This window comes from Sinocyclocheilus anshuiensis, unplaced genomic scaffold (genome assembly GCF_001515605.1).
Source record: "Sinocyclocheilus anshuiensis isolate Anshui unplaced genomic scaffold, SAMN03320099.WGS_v1.1 scaffold208, whole genome shotgun sequence".
Classification (NCBI taxonomy): Eukaryota; Metazoa; Chordata; class Actinopteri; order Cypriniformes; family Cyprinidae; genus Sinocyclocheilus; species Sinocyclocheilus anshuiensis.
The window spans coordinates 2,448,826-2,465,604 of NW_015557186.1; the positions used below are offsets into that span (position 1 = coordinate 2,448,826).

Consider the following 16,779-nt stretch of genomic DNA (forward strand, 5'->3'; position numbering starts at 1 on the left):
AAATGAGAATGCCTTGGCAACTAGCAGCAGTTTAAGTCTTTATATATTTTTTTATTATTACAGATAACGTTTTGAGTAACAAAATGTTTTAGCTTTAGTTAACGCTGATAACGCTAGTGTGAAATGAACTTCCTCTTAATGCATAGCCTGTACTGTAGCTTTACCTGGCAGTTCTGTTGATGTCAGGTTTCTTAGCAAGTTTCTTAGGAAAATTTGCACTCTTTGCATTTTTGCCCAAGGTTTTGAATTCAGTCCAGATCCGCTTTGTACCTGGAGAGAAGCCTCTTCAAATTCTGTGGCACCTGATCAGTCCGTCCTATCTCAGCTCCTCACTTGGTCGTGTAGCTCCCTCCGGCTCTCGGAAAGAAAACCTTCCTGCAGCTTTCTTCATTTTCAACATTAGCAGTCAGAAAAGATGACCTGCTCAGAGGATTTGCTTCATATTTCGCCTCGAGACTCTTGTGTGTCATTTATCGCTCCTGATGGCCTCTCCTGGCACAAGAGCACTGCTTTTTTAATGTTGACACCGGCCTATTTCCTAGTAATTCTATACAGGGCCCATCACTGGACTGTCATCTTTCTGGGCATGTTGTGATTTGTTCAGAGAAATCTGAAGCACTTTTGCCATCTGTGCTGTTTAGTTTGCATGTCTCACGTCAAATGAAGGACACAATTGTGTTGGAAGACGGGATGAGTTGCAGTCTTCATCATTCTTTCATTATGTTTATGCAAATGCTGATCAAATGCTGATCTCAACAGTTCAATAAATATTTGAAAAACAACGTTAAAATATATTGTTCTTGGTACAAAGCACATAGACGTCAAATAATGTGGTATATAAGGTACACATGGTGTAGCACTATTCATTGCTACTGAAAGTAATAAATAACTTGATACTAGACTGTAACTGCTTGTTTAGCATTGGGACCTTACCTCTTAAAGGGATAGTTCACCTAAAAATGAAAATTCTGTAATTAATCTCTCACCCTCATGTCGTTCCAAACCCGTAAGACCTTTGTTCATCTTCGGAACACAAATTAAGATATTTCTGATGAAATTCAAGAGCTTTCTGACCCTGCATAGACAGCAAGGGAACTACTGTTTCACATTCAAGGAACAGAAAGATAAGGACATTGTTAAAAATAGTCCATTACAGGCAAAAACAAGCAACTGACAAATGACAAGCCATGAATACAACAGAATGGAATGTTGATAAAGCGAAGTAAGAGAAATAAATAATAATTATGTAAATAAAATAACGTTTTTAACTGAGAACAAGCATATTGTACAACCAATGCATGTCAAGAAAAAAAAACATTGTACATCAAGGATACAGTTGCATAGTTCATATTGCTCTCAAGTTCTTACTTTTAGATATTGTTTCCAAATACATTTTAATATCAGTTTTAAATTGTTCAAACAGGCAACAGATGTTTTTTCAAACCATCTGACTTGAATGAATATAATGATGACCAAATATTTAAATAAAATAATTCAATAATTATTATTTAATTATTTTATAATAATAATAATTAAATAAAAATACAAGATTTTATCACCATCCAATGAGATACAACTTAGCATCAAATCAGCTCACAAAAATTAACAAGCTCAGCTTCTTTTTGTAAATAATTTTTCAGTTATCTCCAAAAACAAACAAACAAATAAATAAATAAAAATCCTAAATAACAAAGAATAATAGAATTATGAGACAAGCCTTTAATGGACTTCATTTTTACATTTACGATAAATATTTTCTGGTGGTAGATGGTAACTTATTTTGCATTTTAATTTACAAAATGTAATTATCCAAGAACAATATGCATACTGTCATTGTTTTTTTTTTTTTTTATAAAATGTATACAAATGTTAAATATAAAATGAATAAAAATTATTAAATAAATTAGACGTTTAAAAAATGACAACAATATATCATGCATACATACAGGGGAGCCTTAACATAACCCCTGGGCTACAGCAGTACGGTAGGCCCCCTACCCTAGATATTTTTTTATTTTTTATTACATTTACATTTATTTTTATTACATTTACAGCTCTGCTCCAGGGCCAGAGGGATTACAAAAGCACAATTCAAACAACTCTGTTTACCAATGTATGGTGCAATAATAATAATAAGAAAATAAGAAAATAAGAAAAAAAAAAAAGAAGAAGAAACAAAGATTTGTTCGGAGCGATCAGCCTGTCATTCGCTGCTCTGTCGTGTGGGGCGATATTGAGTTCAAGTGACCCGACAGAACCCGTGTGAATCAACAGAAGAAGAGCCTGTTACCCACAGTTCTGTGTGCTCGCAGCCATTTCGGTTTCCTCATCCGCAGTTTAACGTGCTGCGGCTCAAACGCAAAGTTTTTTTGCATACTGTCATTGTTTTTTTTTTTTTTATAAAATGTATACAAATGTTAAATATAAAATGAATAAAAATTATTAAATAAATTAGACGTTTAAAAAATGACAACAATATATCATGCATACATACAGGGGAGCCTTAACATAACCCCTGGGCTACAGCAGTACGGTAGGCCCCCTACCCTAGATATTTTTTTATTTTTTATTACATTTACATTTATTTTTATTACATTTACAGCTCTGCTCCAGGGCCAGAGGGATTACAAAAGCACAATTCAAACAACTCTGTTTACCAATGTATGGTGCAATAATAATAATAAGAAAATAAGAAAATAAGAAAAAAAAAAAAGAAGAAGAAACAAAGATTTGTTCGGAGCGATCAGCCTGTCATTCGCTGCTCTGTCGTGTGGGGCGATATTGAGTTCAAGTGACCCGACAGAACCCGTGTGAATCAACAGAAGAAGAGCCTGTTACCCACAGTTCTGTGTGCTCGCAGCCATTTCGGTTTCCTCATCCGCAGTTTAACGTGCTGCGGCTCAAACGCAAAGTTTTTTCTCTTATTTCATCTTAATTTTACGTGTTTGAGTTTCCAGAAGACGATTTTACTGCGCGAGCGCGTGTGAAGACTTTAAATCGCCAACATGCCGCGGATTATGATTAAAGGAGGCGTGTGGCGCAACACTGAGGTTTGTTTAGAAAACACTCAATATTTCAAGCAGCAAACGTCCATTAATCTTCAGCGTGTCCTTCATTAAAGCCATTTGAACTTCATATGAGGATTATTTATCGGAAATGTACAAATATCTGCATTGATGTGTTTTATTTGCTTCTTTATTTATGTCGTGATACGGAATGCGTTCAGAACGCGATGTGTGTTTATTTTTGAAATGCAGAAAATATCAACAACATGAATCCAATTACCATAATTTCCCCAAAAGTGTGTATAGCCACACGATTGAGATTGTTTTAAGCAAGATTATTAATTACAGTAGGTAAATACTCCCGCTCTGTCAAAATTGAGCACAAAAATCAGATAATACTTTAATTTAATACTTTTCAAATATTAAATCACGTATATGAAAAGTTAAAATATCTGTAATTTCTATTTTTTGTTTTGTTTTTTTTTACTATGAATTTTTTTGCAGGCCATTTATTTTATTCATTTATTATTATTATTATTTTTTACCCTCTAACTCTAGCACACTCTATTATAATTCTAATAGAGAAAAAAACTTAACCCTCTAGCACTTGAACTCTATTCTATTTCTATTCTTACTACTTGTCGTCTTTTTAAAGAAAAAAGAGAGCCTCTGACACTAGCATTCTCTATTCTTCTATTCTATCTTCTTGTTTTCTTTTTATTTATTATAAAAAATGACCCTCTCTGACACTAGCATTCTCTATTCTTTTTCTATTACATTGTTTTTCTTTTTATATATTATAAAAAAATAAAATAAAAACTTGCTAATCGAGGCTTGTCGCAGCACTTGCACCCTTTTGTTGGTTTTGATTGCTTCTGTTGATAAAAGTGTCTGCTAAATGTACATTTATTTTATCATCTATTAATTAATATACAACTTGCTTGGAAATGACACGCATAAAAATATATTATGCTCACAAGTGCCATTTGCTTTGGTTTTCACAGACACTTATCTTCTTGATAAACAAGTAGGCCTACGCTAACTTTTGAGAGAACTCTATTAGGCTCATTTATTTTGGTGTAAAGTGCTCAAAAACTAAAATTATTTCACCCTTTTTTGAGTTTTGCATTAGAATTTGCAGCTTGGTTAGATTAGTCAAGCGATCTGTTATTTGTGTCGTCTTGTTGTTGCGTCCCTGATCTGTTATTTAAGACCTCTTTAATTATTCATGTCTTTTATGTGATTCATTAACAGGATGAGATTCTCAAAGCAGCTGTAATGAAATATGGCAAAAATCAGTGGTCTCGAATCGCATCCCTGCTGCACCGCAAATCAGCCAAACAGTGTAAAGCCAGATGGTGAGTTTATATCGTTCAAGTTATGTATCAAAACCTAGTGATCAGCCTACCTGGACAGCATTTCTGAGCATCATAGCTGAATTTGAACATGCCGTGATGCACAAATATACAATTTCTTGGTCTTTTCTTGAATCAAAGCTATTCCAGGTCTAATGTTTGTCTCTTATGATGTGTTTCTCACAGGTACGAGTGGCTGGACCCCAGCATCAAGAAAACAGAATGGTCACGTGAGGAAGAGGAGAAACTTCTTCACTTGGCCAAACTGATGCCTACTCAGTGGAGAACAATCGCCCCCATCATCGGACGAACGGCCGCTCAGTGTCTGGAGCATTACGAATATCTGCTGTAAGTACAGTTTGATGCACAATACAAACAACATGCAATAACTTTCACCACTGAAGTGTTTCTGTTTTGTGTGGAAGCCCGTTTCCGCCACTGAATAAAAAATAAAAAAGGTAGTTGCACATTTTTATCCCACAGTTCTGACTTTCTAGCAGTTGCTCTCTATTGCATAAATTATAGACTCGCTATTGCAAATTATACAGTCAGAATTGAGAGATAAACAAGAAGTTGTAAGGAAATGTCAGTTTTTTTCCTAAGAATTGGACTTTATAATTCGCAAGTTTATATCTTGCAATTCTGAGAAAAGAAGTCAGTCTTTCAGAGTTTTTTTGAGTTTACCTTCTTCACTTGGCCAAACTGATGCCTACTCAGTGGAGAACAATCGCCCCCATCATCGGACGAACGGCCGCTCAGTGTCTGGAGCATTACGAATATCTGCTGTAAGTACAGTTTGATGCAAAATACAAACAACATGCAATAACTTTCACCACTGAAGTGTTTCTGTTTTGTGTGGAAGCCCGTTTCCGCCACTGAATAAAAAATAAAAAAGGTAGTTGCACATTTTTATCCCACAGTTCTGACTTTCTAGCAGTTGCTCTCTATTGCATAAATTATAGACTCGCTATTGCAAATTATACAGTCAGAATTGAGAGATAAACAAGAAGTTGTAAGGAAATGTCAGTTTTTTTCCTAAGAATTGGACTTTATAATTCGCAAGTTTATATCTTGCAATTCTGAGAAAAGAAGTCAGTCTTTCAGAGTTTTTTTGAGTTTACATTAGTGGTCGACCGATATATCAGCCGATATTTGGCATTTTTCAAATATCGGCATTGGCCGATAAGTTTTTCTGTTTGGCCGATGTGTTCGAGGCGGGACTTTTATTTTGACGGCGCTGAGAACAAAAGCGCCTGAGCACACAGTGCTCACATTCTCCCTCTTGTTCGCCGTCGTTGTTAACAGCTCTGTCTAATACGTACAGAAGTCTGTCTAAAAATCCGATAGAACTGTTAAACAAAGGAATTAAAATGTATACAAAAAGTATTATAACGATTGCTTTTATATTATTGTAATAGGCAAACATTATAATACTTTCTCATTTGTCGTCAGCATTCAGCAAATATGCATTTACATCATTTGAACAAATCTTTGAATGGCTAATGAAAATGTAATTTCACAAACCTTGCAAACTTAGTCGAATCCAGTTGTGAGATCTTGTGAAGTGTGCATGTGACCTGCATGATCGCGTGTTCTCTGCGTGACTTTCGGTCGGTGCAAATTGAATGCTTTAAACATTAAAGTCGTGATTTCAAATTATGCTGCGCTTTATGCATTTGCCCACTGTCATATTCATGTCATTTTCATTGTGTGCTGTATGTAAAATGAGTGTTACTTTGGCTTTATTTGAAAAAATATGATTCCCAAATGCACACAAACTTCCCAGAATACGGAGTGCTCTGTTGGTTACAGTTTGCTTACTTTTTTATTATATTTTTATTAAATATTTATTTATTTGTGGAAAATACTTTGTCATCTAAAGTACAAGTATGTTTATTTTACAATTTTATTTTTTAATCCATTTTCAAATTATTTCAAATTTCTAATTAAAATAAATACATTTATATCGGCCATCGGCCACCCTGCTTTCCAAGATATCAGCTGTCAAAAAACCACTAGTTCAGATTTGCGTGACATAAACTTTCTGTTGTGAGTTACAAAGACAGAATTGTGAGATATAAACTCAGAATTGCAAGAAGAAAAGTCAAACTTGTGAAAATAAAAAGTTGCAATTACTTTTATTTATTTATTTTTATTCCTTCGTGGAAACAGGCTGCCAAAGCTTTATGAACAATGCGCTGAAATCAATGTTAACTTTTTACAATCTAGTCTAATTCTAAATGTTTTGGTCATATTATGCAAGTTTAATGCTTTGCAGTTGTCAAGTCATGTTTTTGGTTGTATGAAAAATCTACTTATTGATTTATTTATGATCACAGAGATAAAGCCGCTCAGAGAGAGAATGAAGATGATGTGGGCGATGACCCTCGCAAGCTAAAACCAGGAGAGATCGACCCAAACCCTGAGACCAAACCAGCCAGACCTGACCCTGTGGACATGGATGAAGGTGAGTGTGTCTGAAAAACAATGAAATTAACAGTTTGGACACTCAGATTGAAAAGACAATGCATGACATCCATACACTCGTGTGTGCAGATGAGCTGGAGATGCTGTCTGAAGCCAGAGCCCGATTGGCCAACACACAAGGCAAGAAGGCGAAGCGGAAAGCCAGAGAGAAACAGCTGGAGGAAGCACGGTAAGATCTCGTGCCGTAAGAACAGATTTGGGATCTTTGAGCAATTGCCGTGTGTCTCTGAATAAATCTGTGTAAGACTGTATACTTTTGAAATTGTTCACAAGGGGCTGAGAATCAGGGTTATTTTAGTTTCATTGAAATATTGTTGTAGTTTTTTATTAACATTTTAAATTAGTTTTTGTTTTTACGTTTTCCTTTTTAATTTTAGTTAGTTGTAGTAATTTTTCTATTTTTGTCATTTTTATTAGTTTTTCATATTGTATATATTTTTTATTCATTTTAGTTTATTTTAGTACAGTTAAACTAAATGAAAATTAGAAATGTTGCAGTTTGTGTTGTTGATATTTGTTTATTTCAAGTAACTGAAATAATTACCTATAATAACCCTGCTTAATTCAATCCCACTGGGCCTTCTTCTGAGTACATATATTTTTTTTAGCATATATTCATATTTGCTAGTAACTGCATCATCATCATAACCTGTGTTGTTATAGTAAAATAAAACTATTAAAATCACCTTTAAGTGAAAATATAAATATTAGATGTGAAACTTAAAAATGTGAAATGTTGCAATGGCATCTAACTGCAATAAAGTTGAAGTACTAAAATTACGAAAACTGGAATAAAAATGAATTCATTCGAAATAGAAATATAAAAAACTAAGAAAAATAAAAAAACAAGAATTACTGTAATTAAAATGAAAACTCAAATTTTAAAATTAAAAGCTAATTCAAAATATTTAGTACTATAATAGTGTAAAAAAAATGAGACTGATCGCAACATGTTAATAAAATAAATTCTAAAGAGAAATGTATATTAAAATATATATATATATATATATCAAAAGCACATAAAAACAAAGTTAAAATGAAAACGGAAAATATAAAATTGTCTTCTTTTTTTTTCAAGTAACAATTTAGGGTAACTATAATAACCCTGCTGAATCCCAATCCTGCTGGAATTTTTGAGGACATAAATATTTTTAACATATATTTTATTTATGATATATTTTTAGCAGCTTGTTATCTAGTTATTGGTGCTGATTTTATGATCTGAAAAAGTGTCGTCATTGGTGTCATAATGAGCATTGTATTAGTTCTCACAGTGCTGATCACATTGAGTTATTAATCATAAAGCCGTCCTCACTGTTTTCTCTCTGCTGTTTTCCGCAGACGTCTGGCAGCGCTTCAGAAGCGCAGGGAGCTGCGAGCTGCAGGCATCGACATCCAGAAGAAGCGCAAGAAGAAGAGAGGTGTGGACTATAATGCTGAGATCCCTTTTGAAAAGAAACCCGCGCAGGGCTTCTATGATACGTCCATGGAGCAGTATGATCCTTTGCAACCGGACTTCAAACGACTGCGCCAGCAGCATCTCGATGGAGACCTCAGGAAGTGAGTGGGGTTGTGTGAAACGTCTTCCAATTAGTGCAGTGGCCTGGATGGGTGTGTTTTTGATCACCCCTATGCTTTTTTGTATATAGTGAGAAGGAGGATCATGAACGAAAGAAGGACAGACAGAAGATCAAGAAGAAGAAGGAGTCCGATCTGCCCTCGGCCATCCTGCAGACCAGTGGAGTGTCAGAGTTCACAAAAAAGAGAAGCAAACTGGTGCTTCCGACACCACAGGTCAGAGTTCTCACAAACTGTACTACCTTTACTGGGGTAAAAATCACTGTGACTTATGTGTGGGCCTTGCCTTAAACAAAAACACCTTCGCAACGGTAAAACATCCTATTAACTGCATCGCAACCAGTGTTGTTATTGTAAACTAAAACTATTAAAAATTATTTTAGTTAAAAGAAATCTGAAATAAAGTATAAATATTAGACGAAAAACTTTAGAAACTTAAACGAAAACTACTGCAATAAAGTGCAAGAAGTACTAAAATGACTGAAACTGAAATAAATTAAATCTAAATAGAAATTAAAAAGCTACTAAAAATGACAAAAGCATATACAATTACTAAAGCTTAAAATTAAAATAAAATGTAAACTGAAAATAAAAAACGAAAAGCTAATTCAAAATATTAATAAATACTATAATAGTAGAATAAAACTGATCACAACATGTTAACCAAATAAATTAAATAGAGATAGAATTATATTTTAAAAAACAAATGACAAAAGCACATAAAATTAGTAAAACCTTAAATAAAACTAAATTATTAAAAGATAATTCAAAATATAGATAAATACTATAATAGTAAATAAATAGTACTAAAATAACACTGATTGCAACATGTTAACCAAATAAATTATATCTAAACAGAAATATAAAACAAAAACTAACAGAAGTGACATAAGCACATAAAATTACTAAAACTTTAGTATTTAAAATGAAAACTGGAAATTTAAAATTAAAAGCTAATTCAAAATATTAATAAATACTATACTAGTATATAAATAATACTAAAATAACACTTATGGCAACACGTTAACCAAATAAATTAAATCTAAATAGAAATATATAAAAAAGTAATATAAATGACAAGCACATAAAATTAGTAAAACCTTAAATAAAACTAAATTATTAAAAGATAATTCAAAATATAGATAAATACTATAATAGTAAATAAATAGTACTAAAATTACACTGATTGCAACATGTTAACCAACCAAATAAATTACATCTAAACAGAAATATAAAACAAAAACTAACGGAAGTGACATAAGCACATAAAATTACTAAAACTTTAGTATTTAAAATGAAAACTGGAAATGTAAAATTAAAAGCTAATTCAAAATATTAATAAATACTATACTAGTATATAAATAATACTAAAATAACACTTATGGCAACACGCTAACCAAATAAATTAAATCTAAATAGAAATATATAAAAAAAAACGAATAAAAATGAAAAGCACGTAAAATTATTAAAACTTTAACTGAAATTAAGCTAATTCAAAATATTGATCAATAGTGTGTAAATATTAAAACAACACTGATCGTTAACCACGCATAACCACTCAGTGTGTTTTATAATAATTATTATAATAATTTAATATAGAAGTTACGGTTAGTTAATGTTGAATAAACGGCATTTTACTGCTTATTCATTCCAGATCTCTGACGCTGAGCTGGAGGAGGTTGTCAAACTGGGTCAGGCCAGCGAAATCGCCCGTCAGACCGCCGAGGAGTCTGGAATCACCAACTCAGCCTCCAGCGCTCTTCTGTCCGAATACAACGTGACCAATAACTCCATGGCCCTGCGCACACCCAGAACTCCAGCAACACAGGACAAGATCCTGCAGGTTTGGGCCAGTTTCACAGACTTCCCAAACTGCCTGTTTTATATCCTGAGGCTCACCGCTCGGTCTTTTCACCCTCACAGGAAGCCCAGAACCTGATGGCACTTACGAACGTGGATACGCCTCTTAAGGGAGGGCTGAACACCCCCCTGCATGAGAGCGACTTCTCTGGTGTCACACCACAGAGACAGGTGGTCCAGACGCCCAACACGGTGCTGTCTACACCCTTCAGGTGCCCATCAAGCATGAAAATATGCACTTTCACAGGAAAAACGTAGTTTAGAATGTTCACACTCGTAGTAATTGAGTTCGGTAAAATAATAGAAAATATTATAAAGTAGTATAAAAAAATTAAATGCCATATTTAAACAATAACTGTGGTTTACAAGAGATTTTGTCAAGGTTTTGTCAAAGTGTTGTAAAAATCACTGTAATGCACTGCCTTGAGTAGCTTATTGCTTGAATAAAATATCACCAACAGCAACACAAGGCAACAATGTTCATTTGAAATTAATGTTAAATATTATTTATTAATATGAATGTATATTTCCACCCAGTAATAGAGTTAATTATATTTAGGCTAGTTATGACTAGTTATTTAGTTTAGACTCTTTTATTTTTTTGTTAATTGAAATAATACTTAAATACTACATGAGAATTTGTTTTGTAAATTTGTAGAATATTAGTAAATTAAATTAGAAAATTAGTAATGTTGCCTTGGCAACTAACCGCAATAATTTGAAGTGCTAAAATGACCAAAACTGAAATAATAAAAATAAATTAAGTAGAAATAAAAATATAAAAATCCCAAGAACTAAAAAAAAAAGACTAAAGCACAAAAATTACTAAAACTTTACCTAAAATTAAAATGAAAACTGAAAATATAAAATGTAAAAGCTAATTCAAAGTATTGTTTAGTCAGAAGTAATATTATAATGTAAAAAAATACATATTATTTAATATTAATAAAAGCCAGTTTTACATCCAGTAACAGTTCATCAAATTTAGGCTAGTTATAATTATGTTAGCATAGAATTCAGATTTCAGAATTCACTACAATTCAAAAGTTTGGGGTCAGTAAAACTGTACATTTCAAATAAATGCTGGTCTTTTGAACATTTTCGAAGGATCCTAAAAGAAAGTGTCAATTTCAACAAAATATTAAGCAGTTTTCTGATGATGATAATAATAGACATTGATAATGATAAAAAATGTTATGCAAATCAGCATATTAGAATGATTTCTGAAGGATCATGTGACACTGAAGACTGCAGTAATGATGCTGACAATTCAGCTTTGCATCACAGAAATAAATTACATTTTACTATATATTCACATCAAAACTTGTGACGTTATTTTAAATTGTAATAATATTTAAAAATATTATTGTTTTTACTGTATTTTTATCAGATAAATGCAGCTTTGGTGAGCAGAAGAGACTTATTTCAAAAACATTACCAACCCCGACTCCAAACTTTTGAGCGTTAGTGTATTTTGAGCCAGATATTATGCATAACGTCACCTAATACCTCATAATATTAAAGTATATGCTAAATTTCAGGTTAATGAGCTATGTGAATAATGACTTTATGCATATGGTTTCCCAGAACGCCCAGTCACGGAGCCGAGGGCATGACCCCTCACGGTGGGATGACTCCTAAACCCTCAGTGGGTGTGACCCCGGGCAGGACCCCGCTGCGGGACAAGCTCAACATCAACACAGAGGAGGGCGGCGTGGACTACAGCGACCCGTCATTTGCCAAACACTTGGTGTGTGACACCCATAATAATGAGCCTGAATTTGTCTGAGATTTAAACTCTTGTCCTTGAGTGGATTGAATGCAGTTTGATGCATTTATTTAAGTGTTTTTGCGTCATGGTGATGTGTTTTCTGTCTGCTCCAGCAAAGGGAGTCCCGCGAGCAGCTCCGACAGGGCTTGATGTCTCTTCCGGTGCCCAGAAATGACTTTGAGATCGTTCTTCCCGAAAACGCTGAGAAAGAGCTGGAGGAAGCCGAGGTGGACGAGAGTTTCGTGGAGGATGCGGCCGAGATAGAGCTGCGCAAACAGGTCAGTTAAGCAAACACCTCGGCCTGTCAGCTTCTAATGCAGCTTTCTGTCTGTAAGATCTGTAAGAACATGGATGTTGTTCAGGATCCAAAGGGTGTTTGTTTTTGGTGTTATTTATCTTGTGTGATATTTCCACAGGCCGTCAGAGAGGCTGAGAGGGAGAAGGAGCTGCGTCAGAGACACACGGCAGTTCAGAGAGATTTACCAAGACCTTCAGAGGTGAAGACATACACACAACCCATCCATACATACTTACCTGTTGCAATCACTGTGCCCTTAAACTGTGTTGTTTTGGTATTATTAATATACTGTTACAGTATTTATCAATATTTTAAATTAGTTTTTATTTTGTTTTTAACTATAAGTTTTAGTAATTGTGTTGCATTTTTTATTTTATTATTATTTTATTTCTATTTAGTGTTTATTAGTTTTTATTTCAGTTTTAGCAACTTAAAATAACTGAACTGCTTTGGCAACTTAATGGAAAAAAGTGTTATTGAAAAAAGTGAACTAAAGTGTTTTCATGTAGAATTAATCATTTATTTTTTGTTTTATTGCAATTAACAAATCTTTTGAAATAGTTTTTGTTAACAACACTGCCACATACTGTGACATTTATAATCTGGATTAATATACTCTTTTAGTATTTATTAATATTTTAAATTTATTTTTATTTTTGTAAAATAAAAACAAAGCAAAATGTTTTTAATTATAGTTTAAGTTTTAGTAATTTTGTTGCTTTTATTTGTATTTTTTATAAATATTCTATTTAGTTTTTTGTTTTGGCTTTTGTTTTTTAGTTTTAGTAACTTAATTTCTTTTTCATTTAGTTGCCAAGGCAACAGTTTTTTTCATGTAGAATTTATATTTTATTTTGTTTCAGTTAACAGATTTTGTTACCAGTAACATTTGTAATATGTAGTTTTAATATACTATTAGAGTATTTATTAATATTTTGAGTTTTGTTTCTTTTCAGTTTTTATTTTATTTTAGTTTAAGGTTTAATCATTTTGTTGTGTTTATCGTTTTAATACATTTTGTATACATATTTATATATTTTCGTTTTTATTCATTTTTATTTGTTTTAGTAACTTTCATTTAGTTTTATTTTAGTTTTAGTAACTTTCATTTAGTTGCCAAGGCAACATTTCTAATGGTGTTTTTTTTTTTTTATAGTTTTTGTTAACGATAACAACACTGCCACATTGACATTTGTAAAATGCTAACTTTTCAGGAACCTACCATCTCAAAGATTTGCACCAAATTGATCTTTAATAATGTCATGTGTTGTAGAGTAAAGTAATATGGGGCAGAACTTGACTAGTTGTTGAGTTGTTTAAGACTAGCCATTCTAGACTAGACAAGGTGCTCTTAGGTGTTTTTGCCTTAGTTATACAAATTATTACACTTTTTAACAGTTTAAAGTGATGTACACTACAATGAGATGAAGTCATTAGAGCAGCCTGAAATGTGTTCAGGTCAATGAGACGATCCTCCGGCCTCATAATGTGGAGCCGCCGCTGACAGACCTGCAGCAGGCCGAAGAGGTCATTAAGAAAGAAATGATCACCATGATCCACTTCGACTGTATGCATCACCTCTTCAGCGACGGCCTGGCCAAGAAGGGGAAAGGAGTGGGATCCAGCTCCAACAATGCCGAGCACATCGCTTACCTGGAGAAAACACCCTACGAAAAGGTCTCAGAGGAAGAGCTCAAAAAGGTTTGCTGCTTTTAATTGTTAAACCCACATGGAATAGACACTTTTTTTCTTTTTTTAATCAGGGAGCAAAATCTGTGAGTGATTTATCATTAAATTATACGTGGGAACAGGCAGACGGCTGGAGAGGTTATTCAAATTCTGTGTGAATCTCTGGAGCTTTTGTTATTCTGCAGGTACAGATTCAGTGTGGCCTTGCAATTATTTAGAAGAGTGACATTTAGAAATGTCCCCGTCTCATTTTTTGTGTAATGAAGCCTATTTAAGAAAATGTTTAAGATGCATTTTATTTTCATATATAGTGCTTAACTATATACACTTTATAGTTAAGCACATTTACATCACTGTCATTACTTTTCAGTAGGGCTGCGAATAACGATTTTGATGATTTGAACAAATCCTCTGATTATTATTTGTATTTATTTTTTTAATTGGATTTTAAAAATCCTAATTTTATTTTCTGTATTGGGAAAATGATATTCTACTTCGAATTGATAATGAAATGAGATGGCAATTTGTAATAAAAAGCAGGGCTGCAACAACTAATCAATAATAAATAAAAAAATATGTAAATAAATTTAAATGAAATATAAATAATATATTGTAACATTTAATATAAAAAAAATCATAGTGTATTACTTTAAGAGCATTAAATGAATTAGAATTAACTGTTTCTTATGCAACTAATCAATAATTATGTAACAAAAACATTTAAATAAAATCTAAATATATTGCTATATTTAATATATTTAAAAAATAAAAAAAAACATGAAAGATTTTAAGAGCATTAAAATGAACTGGAACTAGCTGTTTATTATACTAAAGCAAAGACAAGTGCTTTATTGTCAATAATGTCACATTGCAAAAGAGTCTTAGACTTAATTTCTTTATGCAGTTTTATCTAATTTATTATGACCTGGATATTTCTCTTATATTCACCGATAAAGTCTTTATGTGAAGCAGTTTGCTTTTATTCATTTCAGACCAGAGCGTATAGATTGAGTTCAGTCATAAAGTTCATGACTCTTTGTAGTCAGACCCAGTGCATCAGCTGCTCACGCTGTGTGTGTGTGTGTGTGTGTGTGTGTGTGTGTGTGTTTGTGTGTTTGTGTGTTTGTGTGTGTGTGTGTGATTTAATGTATGTATTTTTTATTTGCTGTTTGGTCACACACTGCATTCTGATTCCATGTCTTTTAAATGTGCTGGAGAATGAAGAGCTGTGAATATGTGAATATCATATGTGTGTGTGTGTGTGTGTGTGTGTGTGTGCGTTTGTGTGTGTGTGTGTTTGTGTTTGTGTTTGTGTTTGTGTTTGTGTTTGTGTGTGTGTTTGTGTTTGTGTTTTTGTTTGTTTGTGTTTTTGTGTGTGTGCGTGTCTGTGTGTGTGTGCGCGTGTCTGACAGGCCGGAGAGCTGCTGGCTCAGGAGATGGAGGTGGTGAAACATGGGATGAGTCACGGAGATCTGTCTATGGAGGCGTATAACCAGGTGTGGGAGGAGTGTTACAGTCAGGTCCTGTACCTGCCCGGACAGAGCCGCTACACCCGAGCCAATCTGGCAAGCAAGAAGGACAGAATCGAGTCTATGGAGAAGAAACTGGAGGTAAGATCATCACAAACGTCATGATGTGTTCTGCACACTCCTTTTGCATCCAGTAGATGGCGCTGTTTGGCTAGTAGAAGCCAATAATGTTCCAGTATCAATAAAATCAGTAATGTTCAGGATTCTGGTAAAACCCTGGTGTGTGTGTATGTGTGTATGTATATATATATATATATATATATATATATACACACACATACATACACACAGGGCCTAAAACTAACCTTTTGTCACACCTGCCAATGGCCGGTGACATGGTAAAATTTACCGGCCAAAATTTTTTTTTACCGGCCATGAAACTCTTTTTGCAAAAACAGGCAGTTATTACTACTACAATAACTAAACATATTTACAATGTTTTTATTTTTTCCTGCTGGTGCATTTTCCTTCAATTTTACCTATTAATTATAGCCATTCAACATTACAGTTAATTATAATTGAAAGCCATTATTTGTACCATTTAATAGGCTCTGAAATATATAACTTAATTTAAGTGATTTTAAAACAATCTTCACAAACTGCATTTTCCCTCAATTTTACCTATTAATTATAGCCATTCAACATTGCAGTATAATTGAAAGCCATTATTTTTAACATTTAATAGACTCTGAAATATATAACCACTTTTAATTTAAGTGATTTTAAAACAATCTTCACATAAACTGTATTACATATGCATAAACTATACATATTAATCTTTATTCAAGCTATAAAAGTTAATCAGCGACTAGAATAGTCCAAGGATTTCTCTTTTTCTTTTGATCTTTGATTTACGTCAGTGACAGACTTCAGCAGGTTTCACTTTAAAATCAGCGCTGTCTCTTTAAAACCTGATGCATATGACGTGGATCTGACACATATCCGATTTTCTCCCAACTCTTTACGGTCATTTAAGACTTTATAACTAATTTAAGACTACGTTTACAAGGAAACTCCACAAAACCGCGCATTTTGACATAATTGTGTGTGTTTTCGTGCATTGAAGCGCTACTGGTGCGCTGTCTGAAGCGGCTCAGCGTGTGTACAGCCGAACGCGCAGCCTTTCAAACTATACTTCACTGCACCATTTAGACGGCGTAACCCCAGGTATGTGTCGCCGCATTCTCAGGTTATGAAGAATAAAGAA

General features: G+C 33.4%; 1 protein-coding gene across 1 annotated transcript; it reads left to right on the forward strand.

Moving 5' to 3' along the window:
- The first annotated feature begins 2,844 nt into the window (after nt 1-2,844).
- Nucleotides 2,845-15,696, forward strand: cdc5l (CDC5 cell division cycle 5-like (S. pombe)). The gene is made up of 14 exons (XM_016474168.1): nt 2,845-3,050; nt 4,260-4,363; nt 4,547-4,708; nt 6,700-6,827; nt 6,917-7,016; nt 8,189-8,407; nt 8,497-8,641; nt 10,080-10,268; nt 10,349-10,497; nt 11,873-12,035; nt 12,170-12,334; nt 12,473-12,553; nt 13,813-14,055; nt 15,456-15,696. Exons 1-14 carry the CDS (start codon nt 3,006-3,008, stop codon nt 15,675-15,677), a joined length of 2,115 nt encoding a protein of 704 aa, XP_016329654.1. The 5' UTR covers nt 2,845-3,005; the 3' UTR covers nt 15,678-15,696.
- The last annotated feature ends 1,083 nt before the right edge of the window (nt 15,697-16,779 follow it).